The 22,059-nt window shown below is 38.1% G+C and overlaps 1 protein-coding gene and 1 long non-coding RNA gene across 10 annotated transcripts; both read left to right on the top strand.

The window, feature by feature from the left end:
- Window positions 1-2,903: 2,903 nt before the first annotated feature.
- LOC108164483 (40S ribosomal protein S3a) lies at window positions 2,904-4,255 on the top strand. The gene is made up of 2 exons (XM_017300241.2): window positions 2,904-3,278; window positions 3,722-4,255. The coding sequence occupies exons 1-2, from the start codon at window positions 2,938-2,940 to the stop codon at window positions 4,185-4,187; spliced, it is 807 nt and encodes a 268-aa protein (XP_017155730.1). The 5' UTR covers window positions 2,904-2,937; the 3' UTR covers window positions 4,188-4,255.
- A 410-nt stretch (window positions 4,256-4,665) lies between these two features.
- Window positions 4,666-12,686, top strand: LOC108164484. Of its 9 annotated transcripts, XR_004473282.1 has the most exons (24): window positions 4,666-4,732; window positions 4,788-4,825; window positions 5,122-5,199; window positions 5,660-5,756; window positions 5,997-6,086; window positions 6,308-6,404; window positions 6,636-6,706; window positions 6,899-6,960; window positions 7,171-7,267; window positions 7,507-7,596; window positions 7,818-7,914; window positions 8,146-8,216; window positions 8,409-8,470; window positions 8,681-8,777; window positions 9,017-9,106; window positions 9,328-9,424; window positions 9,656-9,726; window positions 9,919-9,980; window positions 10,191-10,287; window positions 10,527-10,616; window positions 10,838-10,934; window positions 11,174-11,263; window positions 11,485-11,581; window positions 11,813-12,686. It is a non-coding gene; the product is annotated as an uncharacterized LOC108164484 (long non-coding RNA). The 9 variants fall into 9 exon arrangements; XR_004473283.1 differs by lacking the exon at window positions 4,788-4,825 and having other exon boundaries at window positions 4,718-4,732; window positions 5,129-5,199; XR_004473284.1 differs by lacking the exons at window positions 4,666-4,732; window positions 4,788-4,825; window positions 5,122-5,199 and adding an exon at window positions 5,372-5,449.
- Window positions 12,687-22,059: the final 9,373 nt, after the last annotated feature.

The raw sequence follows: 22,059 nt of genomic DNA on the forward strand, positions 1-22,059 counted from the left end.
GATATGAAGATAAAACGTAACTAATAAAGACCTTTTCTCAAATTGACATTTTTTAGACATATTCATGTATATGATGAGTGTTTTGTATATATATCTCGATCCTGATACCTATTCTTGGTCCCTGCAAGAAGACAGTAAGCTTTAAAATATCGTTGAAATATTGGAAAATAATATTAAAATATATTGAAAATAAATTGTTTATGCCTGGGATGACAAACATATTCACAATTCTATAACATCCATTTCCCCCAGGGTATGTGTGCGTGAATTTAGCAACATGTTTGTGAATGGAATGGGACTCATTGTTGTCAATCGGGTAAAAGAGGTCCTTCCCCGATTCAAGTTCGGTTATCCATACTATCGACTGGTTACGAGTGGTGCGCGCCAAATCTAACTTTTTTGAATGTGAGCGACAAGGATTTAAATATTGTCAACCGGGCCATTACCGATTCAACAAATTCGACGATTCCCTCAATTTTGATCTTCCGTCGAATATCAGCTATATGAAAGATTTAGCCATGCCCACATAATGGCACTCCCATAAGGACACCATGTGGGAGTTCTTCCTCACACAACGAAAACCATGATTGTTTTCCTTCCATAGTGCAAAAAGTTCTAAGGCCACAGGGATCCACAAAAATGTGGAAGTCAGCTATCGGGTGTTACAGGGGGATAAACAGTAAGCGCCCCAAGCGGAACCCCTGACAACCCAGACAGGCGGTGCACCACAGGCCAAAAAGCCGTCGTACCAATACAAAAAAAGAGCGGGATTTATCCTGGCTAAAGGCGACCCGAAATACAAGTCGTCAGTTGAAGGGACTGAACAAAGGCCATGAGCCAATTTAATCCTGCGCCAAAAAAGGCGTCAACGCTTAGCGGAGGATCGCAAGACCCTAATTGGCGGCTTGGTCATGACCCTCGCGAAAAATGTCACTTGGTGAAGAGCGAGGACGCAATGTGGCATCAATGCACGGTGAAAGCTATCGCCTGCCAAAACGCTCCCTTTGCAACCCTCTGCATGAAGGCGGTGGCTGCGGTTAACGAGGTCTAACGCCAGAGCGTGAGTCTCGGAGAAGACTTGGACGAAAGACTAAAAGCTATACGTAACTGACACCACATGTAAAACACATACATACCTGCTGTAATTTCTTCTTCGTTGGTTCTTTATTGACTGATTTCATATCTTTTAATTTAAAGTTTACTTGGCTAAGGCCGAGCAGCAGCGCTGCCAGAAAAGCCGACAGCGCAGCGGCCGCATTATATATAAGCTTAATGTTTAGTGTTGCTGACAGCGAGAGCGTGAGACAGAAGGTGGTATGCACATGCTTTGGATCATATTCCTTACGCCGTCGAGTTATGTAAACTTAACGGCTGCACTTATGATAGCTCAAGGCATAATTGTGTGATCGTATAACGTCGCACATGAATTATGACCGAGGCTTGATTTTACGTAAATATTACAATAAAGTGTTAAACTGTGTGTTCTTTCACATATACTATGAACAGTGTGTACTCTTTATGTATGCATAATACACTGAATTTTCGCATAAGAGTTACACCAAGTTTTTCTCCCAAAATTCAGCAATGAAGACAGACACATCAGTAAGCCTCGAAGGCCAGGAGTGTTCACTGAGGATCTGTTCAATAAACATGAGTCAGGGTTGCTGCCCTGCCCTGCAAAAAGCCAATTATTGGCTCAAAAGGATCTTCGAAGAAGTCTTTTCCCACGGGCACATACTTGACTACTGGCTTCAGATCAAAGTCGTCTTCATACTTAAGAAAGGCAAGCCCTCGAATTTCATGGCGAGTGGCCACAGTGGCCCTCTATACGTGCAGGAAAACCATCTTACTAAAATTGTCAATGACTTACCTGACTTGCCTGTTTGCTGAAAAAAGATAGAATATATATATATATTTCGCTCTTGCCAAGCGAAATACCATCGGTTGCCTTTCTATTATTAATCGGTATTTAATTTTTCTGATATAAAATCTAGGTGGCGAACAAACAGACTCAAGTTCGTACTCAGATCGGAAAAATTTTCCATTGATTGAAAGTGTCATATAGTTTGCTTGGGGCTGGGTGTGACCAGGTGTGTGCAACCATAGGGCGGTTATGATGTTATGTATTTGCTTACAAATAAAATCAAATAAAAATGTAAATTTTATATGAAAGCAATCCGGAATGGGCGCTGAAGGACTACAATGAACGGAGCTCCTCAATATTGGATAAATCCGTTCCTGCGAATCAGAAATGTAATCAACATGTTTTTTATCTCCTTATATATTATGAAGATGACTACCGGGTATTAAATTAATATATTATAGAATCGATATTATCGGCTTTCCTTCGACTGTTAATGAGATTAATAGGCTATTCAAACTGACGTAACAGAACATCTGGGTTAAGACAGCAATATTTTAGTTTCCCGCAACATTTAATTCAAAATGTAAATGCAACCAATTAATAGATTGTGGATGGAACCAGTGTGAATCGGTGTTTCACACTTGTCAAAAAATCCCACCGTTCCTGTGGTGGTGCTCAGATCTATAAATTTGTCTTCATGGAAAAAAAATTGAATTTTTATAATTGTAAGCAAACACAAACCGTAGAGAATGTGCAACTGGTCACACACTGCACCTATTGAAAATTGTGACGCTTATGAGCGCTCATCTGAGTATGTACTAGTATTAAGTACTAAGCTTTTTAGGTTAATTTAACCGAGTATATAAATTCATATATTTTCAATTTAAACACATAATATGTACAATAATACTTTAATGCGAAACATTTAGTTTGACTCATCTACGTTTAATTGTGAAATCGCTCAGTGTACTTAAGGCTTAACTAATCTACGCATTATTCAACACTATTTCTATCATTTCCTTTTGACCAGCGTACTCAACGTGTTTCGGCCTTTTCCGGTTTATTCGTTGAACATGGCAGTCGGCAAAAATAAGGGTCTTTCCAAGGGAGGAAAAAAGGGTGGTAAGAAGAAGGTAGTAGACCCCTTCTCACGCAAGGACTGGTACGATGTCAAAGCACCGAATATGTTTCAAACCCGTCAAATCGGTAAAACGCTTGTCAACCGCACCCAGGGTCAAAGAATCGCCTCCGACTACTTGAAGGGCCGCGTGTTTGAAGTGTCTCTGGCTGACCTGCAAAAAGACATCGATCCTGAGCGTTCTTTCCGTAAGTTTCGTCTTATTGCTGAAGACGTACAGGACCGCAACGTTCTGTGCAACTTCCATGGCATGGATTTGACTACAGATAAATACAGGTAAGTGAACTCAATAAATATTTCAGTAGGAATGCGGCACAAGCAGGTCATTCATACATGTATGTGCATATATATGTATGTATGTCTGTACACCTTTTGCCTATAATTGGCTAACTTGGGAAAGATTATATCTGTGCTATCAAAATAAAGTATGCATAATCGAGGAAAACGATTAATTTGAAGAATTAGGCTAACGAAAATAAAAGGATTTGCCAATATATATATATGTATATATTTTTGGACAACGTTGTATTTATATAGCGCACTATGGGGCAAGCCTATGCGTAGAGACGCAACCGCTTTACTCTTGCGACAAGCTACGGCCGTTATGAGTAAAATAACGGGCGACGACGACGACCTAACACTTTTTTATTCAATAGAGATACACATACATATATGTATATACACAATAATCTACACAAATGTACTTTTTCTTTGGATAGGTCCATGGTGAAAAAGTGGCAAACACTTATCGAGGCCATCGTAGAGGCCAAAACTGTTGATGGCTATCTGTTGCGTGTGTTCTGCATTGGATTTACTGCAAAGGACCAGCAGTCTCAGCGCAAAACTTGCTATGCGCAGCAGTCTCAGGTCCGTAAGATTCGGGCCCGTATGACTGACATCATTACTAATGAAGTCAGCGGTGCTGATCTGAAGCAGCTGGTTAACAAATTAGCTCTCGACTCAATTGCGAAAGATATCGAAAAGAGTTGTCAGCGTATCTATCCTTTACACGATGTTTACATCCGTAAAGTTAAGGTGTTGAAGAAGCCTCGTTTTGACGTATCCAAGCTTCTGGAGTTGCATGGTGATGGTGGCGGAAAAACTACAGAAGCCGTCGTATCTGCTGAAGGCGCCGTGGTCGACCGTCCTGAAGGTTACGAACCCCCCGTACAGGAGGCCGTCTGAGCTGGATATGCATATTGTATATTGTATTGCATTCACAGAACACATATAATATATAACTCTACACTTTGTAGAAAATAATTTTTGTGCGTTCTGTTCTTGGGTCCAGGGGTCTATTTCCATTCTAGGAGTCATTGCAAATCGACTTGCTGTTCACGTTTTGCCAAATCGTCCAATCTGGTGCTACATCTAAGCATGGTAAGTAAACTCACAAACATGCTGCAAACCGCTTAAATTACTGATTCTTTCTTTTAGATTTCATGATATCTTGAGGGGCTCGAAAAGAACACTAATATTGGGGCCGTATTTTTTACATAAGGTATATAAACACTTTCAGATATAAAATTTGTTTTGCAATATGATGTTTTATTTTTCGTCTCTGTCAGTTTACTGATGACAATTCTTTGCTGATTGAAAAAATACAGAGAAGGATTGATGAAGAACGCATTTCAATTTATGTTAACTCTCTAAATTTTCTATCTTTGTAGACATTTGAAGCAGTTACAAGTGTATAGAAATACAGTCAGACCCATGTGAACCACTAAATGGTAAATGTAAAACGATCTATAGTTGTATGAATTCTGCACATTCCATATATTTCAGGACTTGCTATGATGATTTTCCTTTGATATGATTCTATGGTATGTTCTTGTTAAGCTGCTGGATTACTAGCCTTGCTTATTTATTTAGCCATATATATTATAAGATTTATTTTTTAAACGAATGTTAATACCATTTTTTGTTTTAAATATGTTGTGAGGTTTGCTTTTATTAACTGCCACACTTGCAAATCAAATATAGTGTGTATAATATGAATAGTCTAGAAAGATGTTAACCGTGTGTTGGATAAATATTATGATTTCATTACGGATTCCGCATCATTTAAGTAATTCCATCCACTGAATTTACATACATATGTACATATACAAATTCTTAGTTTTCAGAAAGATTGAAAAATAAGCCACAATGCTTTTATCTTGCCTGGGATCGAACCTTCACGCAAGTCCTATCTCAGGTGTGTACGCTAGATAGCTAAAAAAAAAATTAACTGAGAAATGATGTAGTTTTTTATATGCTACTCTTGAAAAAGCTGATGAAAATTTTCACCTTAGTAACTGACCTAGACTTAAATAGAAATGAATGCTCTAATATACTTTAACCACTGGATATAATATTTTTGATTACATTTTTTCTCTCATTTGGTGCCATTATGAATTTCGCCATGGGCGAAGTCGTTTACGCTCTGCACTTTGGCTTTCTTTTATGTAATATATATTATTTGTATTTTATACTCGTACAACTACTATAATATAAGTATATGATGAAACAATTGCCCAGCTCGCTTCGATATTCCGTGAAGAGAACTGTTCCAAATCCAACCAAATTAAACAGCTGATATAATGCTTTCACAAAATAGGTTTTCGTTTTAATATTTACTTCGTTGAATTGATAACACAATAATGTTTTGTTTTCAGAAAGATGATGGAACATCATAAACAGTTGAGTTGCTATATGTTGAAGCAGTCACTCTTCTCAACTCAAATCCAATGAGTTTAACGGATTTTTAAAGAGGTGTGTATGTTTTGTGTAAGGTAGAATAACTACCAGTAATAATTAACACCAGACTACAAAAGCTTACTTATGTGTTGAAAATTTACATACGACATTGTATTATAGCCGATTTGAAGTATACTCGATACAAAAAAAAAATGAAAAATTCCAACCAATTCAATTCCATCTACATATTGCAAAAAACACATAATTTTTGTAATTAACTTTATTTATAATTCTTAGTTTTTCCCTTGTTTTCAGAAAGATTGAAGTATAAGATTTAAGTTGTCTATCATGAATGAGTTTTCCATAGCCGAAATTGTTTTGACTCTCCTTTTTGGCTTTTTTCATGTAAGATATGTTATTTATTTTATACTCGTATTATATATTCGTACAACTACTATAATATAAGTATATGATGAAACAATTACCCAGCTCGCTTCGATATTCCGTGAAGAGAACTGTTCCAAATCCAACCAAATTAAACAGCTGATATAATGCTTTCACAAATTAGGTTTTTGTTTTAATATTTACTTCGTTGAATTGATAACACAATAATGTTTTGTTTTCAGAAAGATGATGGAACATCATAAACAGTTGAGTTGCTATATGTTGAGGCAGTCACTCTGCTCAACTCAAATCCAATCAATTCAAAGGATTTTTAAGGAGGTGTGTATGCTTTGTGTGAGGTAGAATAACTACCATTAAAAATTAAGCAGTCTTTACCAAAGCAAACTTTTTAAAATCGTATGATGATTTGTTTACGGATTCCCCATCATTTATGTAATGAAATGTTTATAAATGAAAAATTCCATCCACTGAAATTAAATCTAGCAGATAAGCTATTAACATTTGTTAATCTACTTTATTTATAATTCTTAGTTTTTCCCATGTTTTCAGAAAGATGGAAGAATAAGCCACAATGTTTTTATCTTGCCTGGGATCGAAACTTCACGCGAGTCCTATCTCAGGTGAGTACGCTAGATGATAGCTAAAAAATAAAAATAACTGAGAAATGATGTAGTTTTTTATTTGCTACTCTTGAAAAAGCTGATGAAAATTTTCACCTTAGTAACTGATCTAGACTTAAATAGAAATGAATGCTCTAATATACTTTAACCAATGGATATAATATTTTTGATTACATTTTTTCTCTTATTTAGTGCCATTATGAATTTCCCCATGGCCGAAGTCGTTTACGCTCTGCATTTTGGCTTTCTTTTATGTAAGATATATTATTTGTATTTTATACTCGTACAATTACTAAGATATAAGTATATGATGAAACAATTACCCAGCTCGCTTCGATATTCCGTGAAGAGAACTGTTCCAAATCCAACCAAATTAAACAGCTGATATAATGCTTTCACAAAATAGGTTTTCGTTTTAATATTTACTTCGTTGAATTGATAACACAATAATGTTCTGTTTTCAGAAAGATGATGGAACATCATAAACAGTTGAGTTGCTATATGTTGAAGCAGTCACTCTGCTCAACTCAAATCCAATGAGTTTAACGGATTTTTAAAGAGGTGTGTATGTTTTGTGTAAGGTAGAATAACTACCAGTAATAATTAACACCAGACTACAAAAGCTTACTTATGTGTTGAAAATTTACATACGACATTGTATTATAGCCGATTTGAAGTATACTCGATACAAAAAAAAATGAAAAATTCCAACCAATTCAATTCCATCTACATATTGCAAAAAACACATAATTTTTGTAATTAACTTTATTTATAATTCTTAGTTTTTCCCTTGTTTTCAGAAAGATTGAAGTATAAGATTTAAGTTGTCTATCATGAATGAGTTTTCCATAGCCGAAATTGTTTTGACTCTCCTTTTTGGCTTTTTTCATGTAAGATATGTTATTTATTTTATACTCGTATTATATATTCGTACAACTACTATAATATAAGTATATGATGAAACAATTACCCAGCTCGCTTCGATATTCCGTGAAGAGAACTGTTCCAAATCCAACCAAATTAAACAGCTGATATAATGCTTTCACAAATTAGGTTTTTGTTTTAATATTTACTTCGTTGAATTGATAACACAATAATGTTTTGTTTTCAGAAAGATGATGGAACATCATAAACAGTTGAGTTGCTATATGTTGAGGCAGTCACTCTGCTCAACTCAAATCCAATCAATTCAAAGGATTTTTAAGGAGGTGTGTATGCTTTGTGTGAGGTAGAATAACTACCATTAAAAATTAAGCAGTCTTTACCAAAGCAAACTTTTTAAAATCGTATGATGATTTGTTTACGGATTCCCCATCATTTATGTAATGAAATGTTTATAAATGAAAAATTCCATCCACTGAAATAAAATCTAGCAGATAAGCTATTAACATTTGTTAATCTACTTTATTTATAATTCTTAGTTTTTCCCATGTTTTCAGAAAGATGGAAGAATAAGCCACAATGTTTTTATCTTGCCTGGGATCGAAACTTCACGCGAGTCCTATCTCAGGTGAGTACGCTAGATGATAGCTAAAAAATAAAATTAACTGAGAAATGATGTAGTTTTTTATTTGCTACTCTTGAAAAAGCTGATGAAAATTTTCACCTTAGTAACTGATCTAGACTTAAATAGAAATGAATGCTCTAATATACTTTAACCAATGGATATAATATTTTTGATTACATTTTTTCTCTCATTTAGTGCCATTATGAATTTCCCCATGGCCGAAGTCGTTTACTCTCTGCATTTTGGCTTTCTTTTATGTAAGATATATTATTTGTATTTTATACTCGTACAATTACTAAGATATAAGTATATGATGAAACAATTACCCAGCTCGCTTCGATATTCCGTGAAGAGAACTGTTCCAAATCCAACCAAATTAAACAGCTGATATAATGCTTTCACAAAATAGGTTTTCGTTTTAATATTTACTTCGTTGAATTGATAACACAATAATGTTTTGTTTTCAGAAAGATGATGGAACATCATAAACAGTTGAGTTGCTATATGTTGAAGCAGTCACTCTTCTCAACTCAAATCCAATGAGTTTAACGGATTTTTAAAGAGGTGTGTATGTTTTGTGTAAGGTAGAATAACTACCAGTAATAATTAACACCAGACTACAAAAGCTTACTTATGTGTTGAAAATTTACATACGACATTGTATTATAGCCGATTTGAAGTATACTCGATACAAAAAAAAATGAAAAACTCCAACCAATTCAATTCCATCTACATATTGCAAAAAACACATAATTTTTGTAATTAACTTTATTTATAATTCTTAGTTTTTCCCTTGTTTTCAGAAAGATTGAAGTATAAGATTTAAGTTGTCTATCATGAATGAGTTTTCCATAGCCGAAATTGTTTTGACTCTCCTTTTTGGCTTTTTTCATGTAAGATATGTTATTTATTTTATACTCGTATTATATATTCGTACAACTACTATAATATAAGTATATGATGAAACAATTACCCAGCTCGCTTCGATATTCCGTGAAGAGAACTGTTCCAAATCCAACCAAATTAAACAGCTGATATAATGCTTTCACAAATTAGGTTTTTGTTTTAATATTTACTTCGTTGAATTGATAACACTATAATGTTTTGTTTTCAGAAAGATGATGGAACATCATAAACAGTTGAGTTGCTATATGTTGAGGCAGTCACTCTGCTCAACTCAAATCCAATCAATTCAAAGGATTTTTAAGGAGGTGTGTATGCTTTGTGTGAGGTAGAATAACTACCATTAAAAATTAAGCAGTCTTTACCAAAGCAAACTTTTTAAAATCGTATGATGATTTGTTTACGGATTCCCCATCATTTATGTAATGAAATGTTTATAAATGAAAAATTCCATCCACTGAAATTAAATCTAGCAGATAAGCTATTAACATTTGTTAATCTACTTTATTTATAATTCTTAGTTTTTCCCATGTTTTCAGAAAGATGGAAGAATAAGCCACAATGTTTTTATCTTGCCTGGGATCGAAACTTCACGCGAGTCCTATCTCAGGTGAGTACGCTAGATGATAGCTAAAAAATAAAAATAACTGAGAAATGATGTAGTTTTTTATTTGCTACTCTTGAAAAAGCTGATGAAAATTTTCACCTTAGTAACTGATCTAGACTTAAATAGAAATGAATGCTCTAATATACTTTAACCAATGGATATAATATTTTTGATTACATTTTTTCTCTCATTTAGTGCCATTATGAATTTCCCCATGGCCGAAGTCGTTTACGCTCTGCATTTTGGCTTTCTTTTATGTAAGATATATTATTTGTATTTTATACTCGTACAATTACTAAGATATAAGTATATGATGAAACAATTACCCAGCTCGCTTCGATATTCCGTGAAGAGAACTGTTCCAAATCCAACCAAATTAAACAGCTGATATAATGCTTTCACAAAATAGGTTTTCGTTTTAATATTTACTTCGTTGAATTGATAACACAATAATGTTCTGTTTTCAGAAAGATGATGGAACATCATAAACAGTTGAGTTGCTATATGTTGAAGCAGTCACTCTTCTCAACTCAAATCCAATGAGTTTAACGGATTTTTAAAGAGGTGTGTATGTTTTGTGTAAGGTAGAATAACTACCAGTAATAATTAACACCAGACTACAAAAGCTTACTTATGTGTTGAAAATTTACATACGACATTGTATTATAGCCGATTTGAAGTATACTCGATACAAAAAAAAATGAAAAATTCCAACCAATTCAATTCCATCTACATATTGAAAAAAACACATAATTTTTGTAATTAACTTTATTTATAATTCTTAGTTTTTCCCTTGTTTTCAGAAAGATTGAAGTATAAGATTTAAGTCGTCTATCATGAATGAGTTTTCCATAGCCGAAATTGTTTTGACTCTCCTTTTTGGCTTTTTTCATGTAAGATATGTTATTTATTTTATACTCGTATTATATATTCGTACAACTACTATAATATAAGTATATGATGAAACAATTACCCAGCTCGCTTCGATATTCCGTGAAGAGAACTGTTCCAAATCCAACCAAATTAAACAGCTGATATAATGCTTTCACAAAATAGGTTTTCGTTTTAATATTTACTTCGTTGAATTGATAACACAATAATGTTTTGTTTTCAGAAAGATGATGGAACATCATAAACAGTTGAGTTGCTATATGTTGAAGCAGTCACTCTTCTCAACTCAAATCCAATGAGTTTAACGGATTTTTAAAGAGGTGTGTATGTTTTGTGTAAGGTAGAATAACTACCAGTAATAATTAACACCAGACTACAAAAGCTTACTTATGTGTTGAAAATTTACATACGACATTGTATTATAGCCGATTTGAAGTATACTCGATACAAAAAAAAATGAAAAACTCCAACCAATTCAATTCCATCTACATATTGCAAAAAACACATAATTTTTGTAATTAACTTTATTTATAATTCTTAGTTTTTCCCTTGTTTTCAGAAAGATTGAAGTATAAGATTTAAGTTGTCTATCATGAATGAGTTTTCCATAGCCGAAATTGTTTTGACTCTCCTTTTTGGCTTTTTTCATGTAAGATATGTTATTTATTTTATACTCGTATTATATATTCGTACAACTACTATAATATAAGTATATGATGAAACAATTACCCAGCTCGCTTCGATATTCCGTGAAGAGAACTGTTCCAAATCCAACCAAATTAAACAGCTGATATAATGCTTTCACAAAATAGGTTTTCTTTTTAATATTTACTTCGTTGAATTGATAACACAATAATATTTTGTTTTCAGAAAGATGATGGAACATCATAAACAGTTGAGTTGCTATATGTTGAGGCAGTCACTCTGCTCAACTCAAATCCAATCAATTCAAAGGATTTTTAAGGAGGTGTGTATGCTTTGTGTGAGGTAGAATAACTACCATTAAAAATTAAGCAGTCTTTACCAAAGCAAACTTTTTAAAATCGTATGATGATTTGTTTACGGATTCCCCATCATTTATGTAATGAAATGTTTATAAATGAAAAATTCCATCCACTGAAATTAAATCTAGCAGATAAGCTATTAACATTCGTTAATCTACTTTATTTACAATTCTTAGTTTTTCCCATGTTTTCAGAAAGATGGAAGAATAAGCCACAATGTTTTTATCTTGCCTGGGATCGAAACTTCACGCGAGTCCTATTTTAGAACTGTACGCTAGATGATGGACAAAAACTAAATCTTGGAAGTTATGAATTTTGTTAGTTGGTTTGCTTGAAAATGCTAATACAAATTTGCATCTTAAGTGATCTGCAATGCAATTAAAAACATTACAATCTGTACCCGGCGACAAGAAATAAATTGCACTCTGAAATGTCATGCATTGTTGACTTCTCATGGACCTCATGTCAAATTTTTTTTTTTTAATCAATTTTAATCAAATATTCATACTAAATTTGTTGATATATTCAAATAATTGAAAAAATAATATCTTCCTACTGTGCGAACTTTAATAAGATTAAATTTGGACATATCCGAGAATATGATTCGTAACCACTCAGATTGGACCAATTTAAGCGAGCTGTCTTCATTTGACTATTCAAAAGTTGTTTTTAACCAACGTTGAATAGTTCGAGACGAAATTTCATTTTTAAAACTGCTGCTTCTCTGATGCTATCTCAACATAATTTTTAAACGCATCCTGAGACTCATTTAATAATAACACGATCTTTCCTTACCCCTTTGCTAAGATTGTTACCACAAAATATTACTTAACAAAAATGCTGAATTACAGACGTGGGAACAGACGTGATTTAGCGACGACAAAGATAAAAATTAGACGAATCGGAAGTCACAGGCTGAAAAAGTAAAATAGTTATAAAATTCACAGTGCGGCTTTTTTTGTCGCCGGGCGTAGTAGCTTACAATGAGCCTAAAAAATAAATGACTTGTTGAATCTCTATTATATAAATCAGTATTATCAATAAATTATGAAATCAGTATATAAACAATTGCTTCCGTCAGCATACACCAATCCATCACTTAAACCACTCTGTTCGGAGCAGAACCCAGCCGATTAGCTGCTTGCCAAATAGCACCTAATTCTTGGCCCTCAGCCGCTTATTTTGTTTGTTACTTATGTCTATGTCACTCATGTAAAGGGCAGGCAAGCCACACTTGCAATTTGGATGTCACGCATTAAAGAACATATCGTAATTTTATTTCTGCGCCGAGTTTTGTTTAATTCGAAATAATTAGTCGGGCGATTGGGGATAAAAAACATTATCTCCACATAAAATTTGGTGACCCCGACGTGATCTCTGAGTTGCAGTGTCAATTAATAATCATTCGCGATCGACATTCGTTAGCCCTAGCAAATTTTCGGCGGTTAAGCACAATTCGGTGCTAAAACACACTTACATACACCTACATACACGCATTGCTGGCTATTAATTTCTCTGTCGCGACAATTCGGTCAGTGCAGTGCGGTAGGCAGTGCAGCGAACTCACTAATACACACAAGCGGAGTACAAAGCGGAATCGGACAGCTCGCACAGCCGCTCAGCTAAAGGCATTAGCTGTAATCCCTTTGCTTTCGGTTCCCACGTTTATACGTATACAGGGTGTCTTTTTCGGTCGTGCTGAGAGACTCTTTTAAAACCTCAACATGGCAGCACCTGAGCCTACCAATGTCGCGAACGCAGCAATGCCGAGTGATGTAGATTTCTACAAGCACAAGGCCGAGTCCATCGCGCGCCAACTAAAGGCCATGGATCGCTTTCTTACCAAGGAAGAGCTTGCCGAGTTAGATGAGGCAGAACTTCAAGCTCGCTTAGAGCAAATCGAGCGAATGAATGCGGATTTCGATGCCGCTCAAACGAGCCTTGAAAGGCTGGATTTCCTGCAGTTAGCCCATGATGCCCGGCTGGACTTTTCGAATGTTTATGTCAAGGTTAGGTCCAGGCTGTCGCGGGAGTTGATGGCTGCTCGCACGGTAAATGTTGCCAATTCAACGGCTCGGCATACTCTCGAGGGGAATTCGTCGTTGTTCGCCTATAATAGTATAGGCCGTTCTCGAATGCCCGAGTTGCAGCTTCCGCTATTCGGTGGGAACTACATGGATTGGCCAGAATTCCACTCGATGTTCTCGACAATGGTGCACAAAGACCATCGTATACCAATCATCGAAAAATTCCAATATCTTCGTGGATGTCTAGATGGTGCTGCGCTGGATACGATTCGTTCCTTGGAACTTTCTGAGGAGAATTACGACAAGGCGTTGAATTTACTAATGTTGCGATTCGATAATAAACTGTTACATTTTCAGGCACACGTCAAGGCTATTTTCGGGCTGCAAGGGGTGGCTCGGCTATCGGCTTGCGCGCGCTCAGCGACAAAATCAATTCGCACTTGCGTGCACTTCAGACCTTGGCGACCCCGCAGGAGATATCCGATGCATTACATATCTAGATGTCAGGCATTCTTGAATCTCTCTGCGTTTGAACGATACAAAGAAGCAAAGAAGAGCCGCTTGTGTTTGAACTGCCTCAACAAAGGCCATGAATTGCAGAGGTGCAGGTCAGGACTTTGCAGGCATTGCCAGGCCAAACATCACACGCTACTCCACATTCCATCGGGAACTGGTGCTTCATCTTCCTCTTCACCGGCCGAGGAATCGATCCAGCAAGAGGCCGCGACTGTGCTTCTAGCAAGCGGGTGTTCCAGCCCTCCCCCCTCGATCCAGAAATCTCAGCCTAGCCAGAACGTGCTGCTACCTACTGCCCTCGTCCATGTAACAGATCGTTATGGAGCACTTATCCCATGTCGTGCCATTTTGGATTCTGCATCACAGGCAAACTTTGTAACATCTAGACTTGCTGATCAGTTGCAGTTGGATCATCGCTCGTCTTATGTTCACATCTCTGGAATCGGAGATTCCATTCTACCTTCGAGCAAGTCTGTACATATAGATGTACAATCCCAGGACGCAAGCTATCGAGCTTCCTTCGCTGCAATTGTCACCAACTCAATTACGGAAATGCAGCCTAACTTCGGCGTAGACGCAAAGTATTGGCCAATGCCGAATAATCTAAAACTAGCTGATCCTAATTTCTCCAAGCCCCAACGTATCGATCTGTTGATAGGTTCTGGTTTGTTCTTCGATTTAATGTGCGTCGGACAGATTCGACTATCAGCCCAATTGCCAACATTGCAGGAGACAAAACTTGGTTGGATAGTATCAGGAACCATTGATAGCTCGGAGAATAAGCGTGCAGCTTTAGCCGCTTTTGAAAATTCCTCGTGCATCTCTATTGACGATTTTCGACCCACAACGCTGGAGTACCAAAACTTAGAGCAGCAATGCAGGAAGCAGCTGCTCGAGTGCCAGGTGCAAGTGGAAAAACTGCGATCGGAGAATCAGGAACTGCAGCGCGAACTTTTCCATATATTAAAAACCTACATATCCACGCTAAATGAAATTCAACTTTCAACAATTTCTACATTGCCAAATTTCCTGCCATTCTATACAATTACAGAGGTTCCCGATGATCAAGACGTAATCACGACAAGCCGCCTTCGTAAAGAAGCGCTGATTGCTGCGTTCGACGATCATCCCAGCGTAGCCGCCAGCTGCGCCCAAGCAAGCATCTTCAAGAGGGCCGTTGGAAAAATAGCGGTTCTGCCCCTTCAGGATGGATCTGTTGAAAGCCTTTGCCTTCCAACGGGGGGTGAATGTTCGGAGCAGAACCCAGCCGATTAGCTGCTTGCCAAATAGAACCTAATTCTTGGCCCTCAGCCGCTTATTTTGTTTGTTACTTATGTCTATGTCACTCATGTAAAGGGCAGGCAAGCCACACGTGTAATTTGGATGTCACGCATTAAAGAACATATCGTAATTTTATTTCTGCGCCGAGTTTTGTTTAATTCGAAATAATTAGTCGGCCGATTGGGGATAAAAAACATTATCTCCACACACTCATTTACTCTAAACTACTTATGCGCCTACTAAGTAGGGATATCTAAACTCATATATAACATTTCTATCAAGAATTTCTATATTAAGAATAAGCTTAAGCTCTGAAAGCTAATAAAATAATGGCGCGTACTGCATATTTGCTTATTATTCTCTGCGACAGTCATTGCAACGGCTGAGACATCGAAGACGGGCACCGAGTAGAGCATGTCTGGCGTAAGGAAGTCTGACGGCTCATGGGCAAGAACAGCAATGGACAGAGTGGAGGCTTCTGCGACGAACCTGGAAGAAAGATTCACACCTTTCCGGACAAAATCTAGTAGAAGAGCAATGATGGTCACTGAGAGGCTGAATGAGATCCACCAGATGGAGCTCCCTGTGGCGCCAATCACTTTTCAAGAAATCTCTGAAGACAAATTCAAGTTCAAGAAAACCCCTGGCGACGATAGAATTGAAAATGTTGTGGCAAAGGCGCTACCAAACAGCGATTCTATATCTGTTGCTAATCTTTAACGCGTCGCTAAGATTAGCATACTTCCCAAGGCCTGGAGTTTTGCCCACATAATCATCAAAGCCAGCAAAACCACCAGAAGATCTCAAAAACTATAGGCTGCATCCTACGAAGGTTACTGGAGTCGCCGCTGGTCAAAATAGCCATGCCAAACTACCAATTTGGGTTCAGACTTCAGCACGGACACCAGAACAACTGCACAGTTTAGTGGAACACTTACCAGTCGGTTTCCAAAACAAACAGTACACTGTGGCTTCTTATCTGGATATTTCGCAGGCTTTCGACCGGGTGTGGCTCAAGGGACTACTCGTCAAGATCGAAATGATGCTCAACCTTCCGTGCAGTCCAGGATGGGGCAGCTTCTTTGATCAAGACCATCAAGGTAGGACACCTTACTGCTTATTCACACACGACATGACAAATCCCTCTACGGTCCGAAGGCAAACAGGACAGACCCTCAAGGTGGCAACATTTGCTGACGACACAGCAGTACTCTCGAGGTCTAGCTGTGTCTATGATGCCACAGACAATCTACAGCAATACCTCAAGTTATTTGAAAACTGGGCCTGCCGATGGAACATCTCCATAAACCCTGAAAAGTGTGCAGTGGTGACGCACACTATAAGAATGGGCTCTAGCCCTGGTGTCTTCCTGCTTGCGAAACTCGTGGAGCAGCGTAGGAATCACACATACCTCGGAGTTACACTGGATGCACGTTCAACTTTCGACAGTCAGATCCGTAGCGTGAGGAGCAAGTTGGTGTGTAAGGCCCAGAAAATGTTCTGGCTACTTAAACAAAGCAACAAGCTCATATGATAGCTTGTATGATATACAAAGCCATACTAGCCAGCCTTCAGGTGTATGGGATTGCCGCCAAAACTAACCATGCGAGGATCATGACGTTCCAGAGTACATTTCTTCGTAGGATCTCCAGAGCTGAGTGGTATATCCGTAACCGGGACATTGCCAAGGACCTTAACGTACCACTCGTTTGTGATGTTATCAACAATCAAGCGAAGAGCCATATTTGTAAGCCCAGAAGCCACTCTAATGTACTGGAAAGGCGTCTTGAGGGAACCAGATACCGGCGTATGCCGCCCAGAACACACTCAGTCGACCTGCCCACGATGACACGAATTTTTTGTTATCTCCGATACTCAAAATGACCCCATAAAGTATATATATTCTTGTTCAGCACCAACAGCCGAGTCGATTGAGTCGTGTGTGTGTTTGTCCCTATGAGCGCCTAGTTCTTAGAGACTATAAGAGCTAGAGAAACGACTTTTTCTTTGATATCTCACTATTAAAAATGTATTTCCAAACTTCGCACGACCCCCACAAATAACGAAAATCAGTAGAAAATCAAAAACACAGAATTATAGACAACAACTATATCCTCTAGACTGCAGAATCTGAATCAGATCGTATCATTATCATAGCCAGAATGAAGAAAAAATTTCATTCCTTCTGGCTCTGTATCTCTCTAATACACACGTTTCCTGGCTTTGCCTGTCGATCCATACGAGCGACTAGATCTCAGAGACTATTAAAGCTAGAGCAACCAAGTTTGGATTTGGCACCATCTTCCGCCACCACAAAGAACGAAAATCTGTGGCATCCACAATTTTGAAGATACGGGAAAATAAAAAACGCACAATCATAGAGAATGACCATATGTACCAGATTGCCGAATTTTGATCAGATCGGACTATTATTATAGCCAAAAGTAACAAATCAATTTTCAGTCACTACGCAGCGCCTGACTAAACGTACGCGTTTAAAAACTTGGAAATTTAACACTGAATGTTTTATATATATGCAAACAAATATTCTACAGATAGTTTTTTAATTTTGTACGTGGACCATACCTAAACATATTTTGTCTTAATTTACATAACTTACTTTTTATAATTACTAAATATAATTGTTTTTTTAAATTAGACTTTTTCGTTATTTTTTAAACATTTTGTCGTACGAATGAAAATTAACGTCAGAATGGAAATGGCCATATATACTATATGGGATAGATACAGAAGAGATTACACAGGGGAAGGGATTCGATCTCAATAACTTTCAGTCATGGTAGTGTGCAAACTTGTTAATGCCTCGAAATGCAAAGTTATGACATTTCATCGTTCTAGCCCCTTGTTGGCTCCATATACCCTATGTGGTGGTTCTCTTGAGAGAATTACCCTGGTGGATGATCTTGGTGTTATATTAGACGCCAGGCTAAAGTTTTCTGAACACATTTCTACCATGGTAAATAAGGCCATGGGCGTGCTTGGGTTTATAAAGAGACGGTCAAAGGGATTTGACGACCCCTATATAACAAAGACTCTCTATACCTCGCTTGTTCGTCCGATCTTAGAATACGGCTCCTGTGTATGGTGCCCTCAGTACAAAGTACACCAGGACCGTACAGAAAAACTTTTTACTCTTTGCTCTGCGGGGCCTTAACTGGGATGCGGGTGTGAGACTCCCATCTTACTCTAGTAGACTGCTATTAGTAAACCTCCCATCCTTAGTTAACCGTAGGAAAATGCTTGGTGTGCTTGGTTTTTATGCACAACTTGATCAAGGGTGACATAGACAGCCCTGATCTGTTGGGCCGCATAAACTTCACGATTCCTATTAGACTAACTAGAAAGTTTATACCGTTGTTCCTTTCCACTTTCATTCCACCTTCATGCAGAATTATTCCTTATATGAACCGTTTAGGGTCTTATGCTCGGATTATAATTCCCTCTACCATATTATATCCACCACTAAATCTTTTCCTCTTATTAAGTTACTAATCCTTACACACCTTTCTAGTAATTTCTAATTGTAGTGGTATTTGTATTTGTATTTTGAATGCATGCTTAGTTTCCTAGTAAGTGTAGTGCTAATTTTCCTCGAATATTAGTCATACAACAATACTATCTTTCCTGCATGTACGCGTTTGATTCGCACCGCGCGTCATGCGACAGCTCCCCTCGGTCGGTTGGGCGGGAGGAGGGCTGCGTTTTGCCTGGGATCCGCGCGTAACAGCCTTCTGCAGGTGTCACACCACTTGACGGTGCAGTATAAGATGCAGTCATTGCACGTCCAAATAAAAAACGATGGGGAACGTTGTGAGTTGCTGCGGAGATCGATGGGCACTGCGTAGCCACTGCAAATTGATTTGTTACTTTTGGCTGTAATATTCGGACTCGGCAAGATTCGGCAATCTGGTAGATATGGCCATTCTCTATGATTGTGCGTTTTAATTTTCTCCTTTCTTCAAAATTGTGGTTGCCACATATTTTCGTCTTTTGTGTGGGCGGAAGGGGGTGGAGCGAAATTTTGAAACGCACTTGTAGCAGTGAGCTCTCTACAGTGAGCAAAAAGAAATACACAATTACGAGGGCTGCTATTTATATTTCGGGAATGGACAATACTAAAGCCAATACGTAAAATGGCAACGCCATAATAAACTTTGTCATTTTTAAGCACATATGTACGTACAACGTTTTTATGTACAAAAGGATTTTGTTTTGTTCACGATCACTTAAAAAAAACAATTTGGCAAAAAAATGGAAATTTCTCGAGAGCGTTTTCGTTGGATTATTTTTCACAACTTTCGACGTGGATTATCCCAACAAGATAGTGCAAGATCGACATGTGACATATCGTGAGATAGAGGCATCCTTGCACATTAGTTCCACTTCAATACATTCCATTTTACATGAACACTTAGTTGTAAAAAAGGTTTGCTCTCGTTGGATACCCCATAACTTATCACTCGCTCAAAAAAAGGCTCGTGTCGATTGGAGTAAGGAAATGCTTAAAAAGTTCGACCGAGGTGCTTCAAAAGATGTTTATAAAATCGTGACAGGTGATGAATCTTGGATATATGCGTATGAGCCGGAAACTAAACAGCAATCGAACGTGTGGGTGTTTCAAGATGAGCAAAATCCAACAAAAGTTGTTCGAGCACGAAGCACTTCGAAGCAAATGGTCGCCTGTTTCTTCGGGAGAATGGGTCATGTGGCCACTGTTCCGCTAGAGAAACGTAGGACTGTCAATTCTGAGTGGTACACGACCATTTGTTTGCCGGAGGTCTTCGGAGACATTCGCAAAACCAACTGCCGAGTACGAATCATTCTCCATCATGACAATGCGAGCTCGCACACATCTCGACAAACAGGTGAATTTTTAAGCAGTCAAAACGTCGAATTTATGACTCATCCTCCCTACAGTCCTGACTTGGCACCCAATGACTTCTTTTTATTCCGTAACATAAAAAAAAAACTGCGTGGTCAACGTTTTACGAGCGCCGAAGAAGCAGTTGAAGAGTTTAAAAACCATGTTTTGGAGGTGTCTCAAGAGGAGTGGAAAAACTGCTATGACTAATGGTTCAAGCGAATGCAAAAGTGTATTGATCATCAGGGGGAATATTTTGAAAAACAATAAAACCATTTTCATTTAAAAATTGTTGTTCTTATTTCCTATTCCCGAAATATAAATAGCAGCCCTCGTACAACTAGTTTTGTAACAGTGAGAGCTCTACAGTCAGTTATAATAGTCTCTGAGATCTGTAGATGCCACAGATTTTCGTCCTTTGCGGGGGCGGAAGTGGGGTGGGGCGAAGTTTTGAAATAAACTTGTGCAGGTTCGATTTCATAGGAATGTGGATAAACAAATTTGGTTGCTCTAGCTCTTATAGTCTCTGAGATCTAGGCGCTAATGTTTTGCGCTAAGCAAAGCCGGCTATGATACGTGTATGTTAGAGAGAGAATGAAATTGTTTTCTTCATTCTGGCTATAATAATGATACGATCCAATTCTGCAGTCTAGAAGATATAGTCATTCTCTACGATTCTGCATTTTTGGTTTTCTCGTATCTTTGAAATTGTGGATGCCACACATTTTCGCATTTTGTGGGGGCGGAAGTGGGCGGGGCAAAGTTTTGAATTATACTTTTAACAGTGACATATCACAGAAGTCCGGATATAAAATGTCGTTGCTCTAGCTCTTATAGTCTTTGAGCACTGGGCGCTGATAGGGACGGGCAGACAGACAGGGCTCAATCGACTCGGCTATTGATGCTGATCAAGAATATATATACTTTATGGGGTCGGAAACGCTTCCTTCTGGACGTTACACACATCAATTTTCACCACAAATCTAATATACCACAATACTCATTTTGAGTATCGGGTATAAAAATATAATCCGACATGACAACAATAGTCAGTCAACTAAATCTCCTTTCGTTATGGGCGAGTCCGTGCGAGGCCTGTTGGATTCAGGCGCTACACACAGCATGCTAGGGTGTAATGGTCAGGAATTCCTGGAGAAGCTGGGCGTGGAGGCTCGTCGATATTCTTCTATAGTGAAGGTAGCGAATGGGGAAGATCGCGCAATCGTTGGCCGAGTAGAATTACCGGTGAAATACAAGGGAGAGGTAAAAAGATTAACGTTTTTCGTATGCCCTTTCTTGGAACAGGAAATTTACTTGGGGGTAGACTTTTGGCGGGTATTCTCATTGGCTCCTGAGGTGATGGGAGAAGGTCCAGTAGGGGCATCTCACAGATTAGTGGAAGAAGTGCTGGCTGATCAAGTCGCTCACTATGTGGAAGGCCCGGAGAAGGAGATAGTGCAGGAAGAATGGGAGTTGTCAGAGGAGCAAAGGGCAGCCTTGGATCAGGTGAAGGCAGAGTTTCTGACTTTCGAAGCCGTAGGCCTGGGTAGGACGTCGAGAGAGACTCACAAAATTCAGTTGGTGGAGAAGGCCGAGCCTGTGAAGGATCGACATTACCCGCTGTCGCCAGCGATGCAGGAAGTGGTGTGTGGTGAGGTGGACAAAATGTTGGCTTTGGGAGTCATCGAGTACAGTGATAGTCCGTGGAGCAACCGTACCACCGTGGTGCGAAGGC

The sequence above is a fragment of the Drosophila miranda genome, chromosome 5, assembly GCF_003369915.1.
Source record: "Drosophila miranda strain MSH22 chromosome 5, D.miranda_PacBio2.1, whole genome shotgun sequence".
Taxonomy (NCBI): Eukaryota; Metazoa; Arthropoda; class Insecta; order Diptera; family Drosophilidae; genus Drosophila; species Drosophila miranda.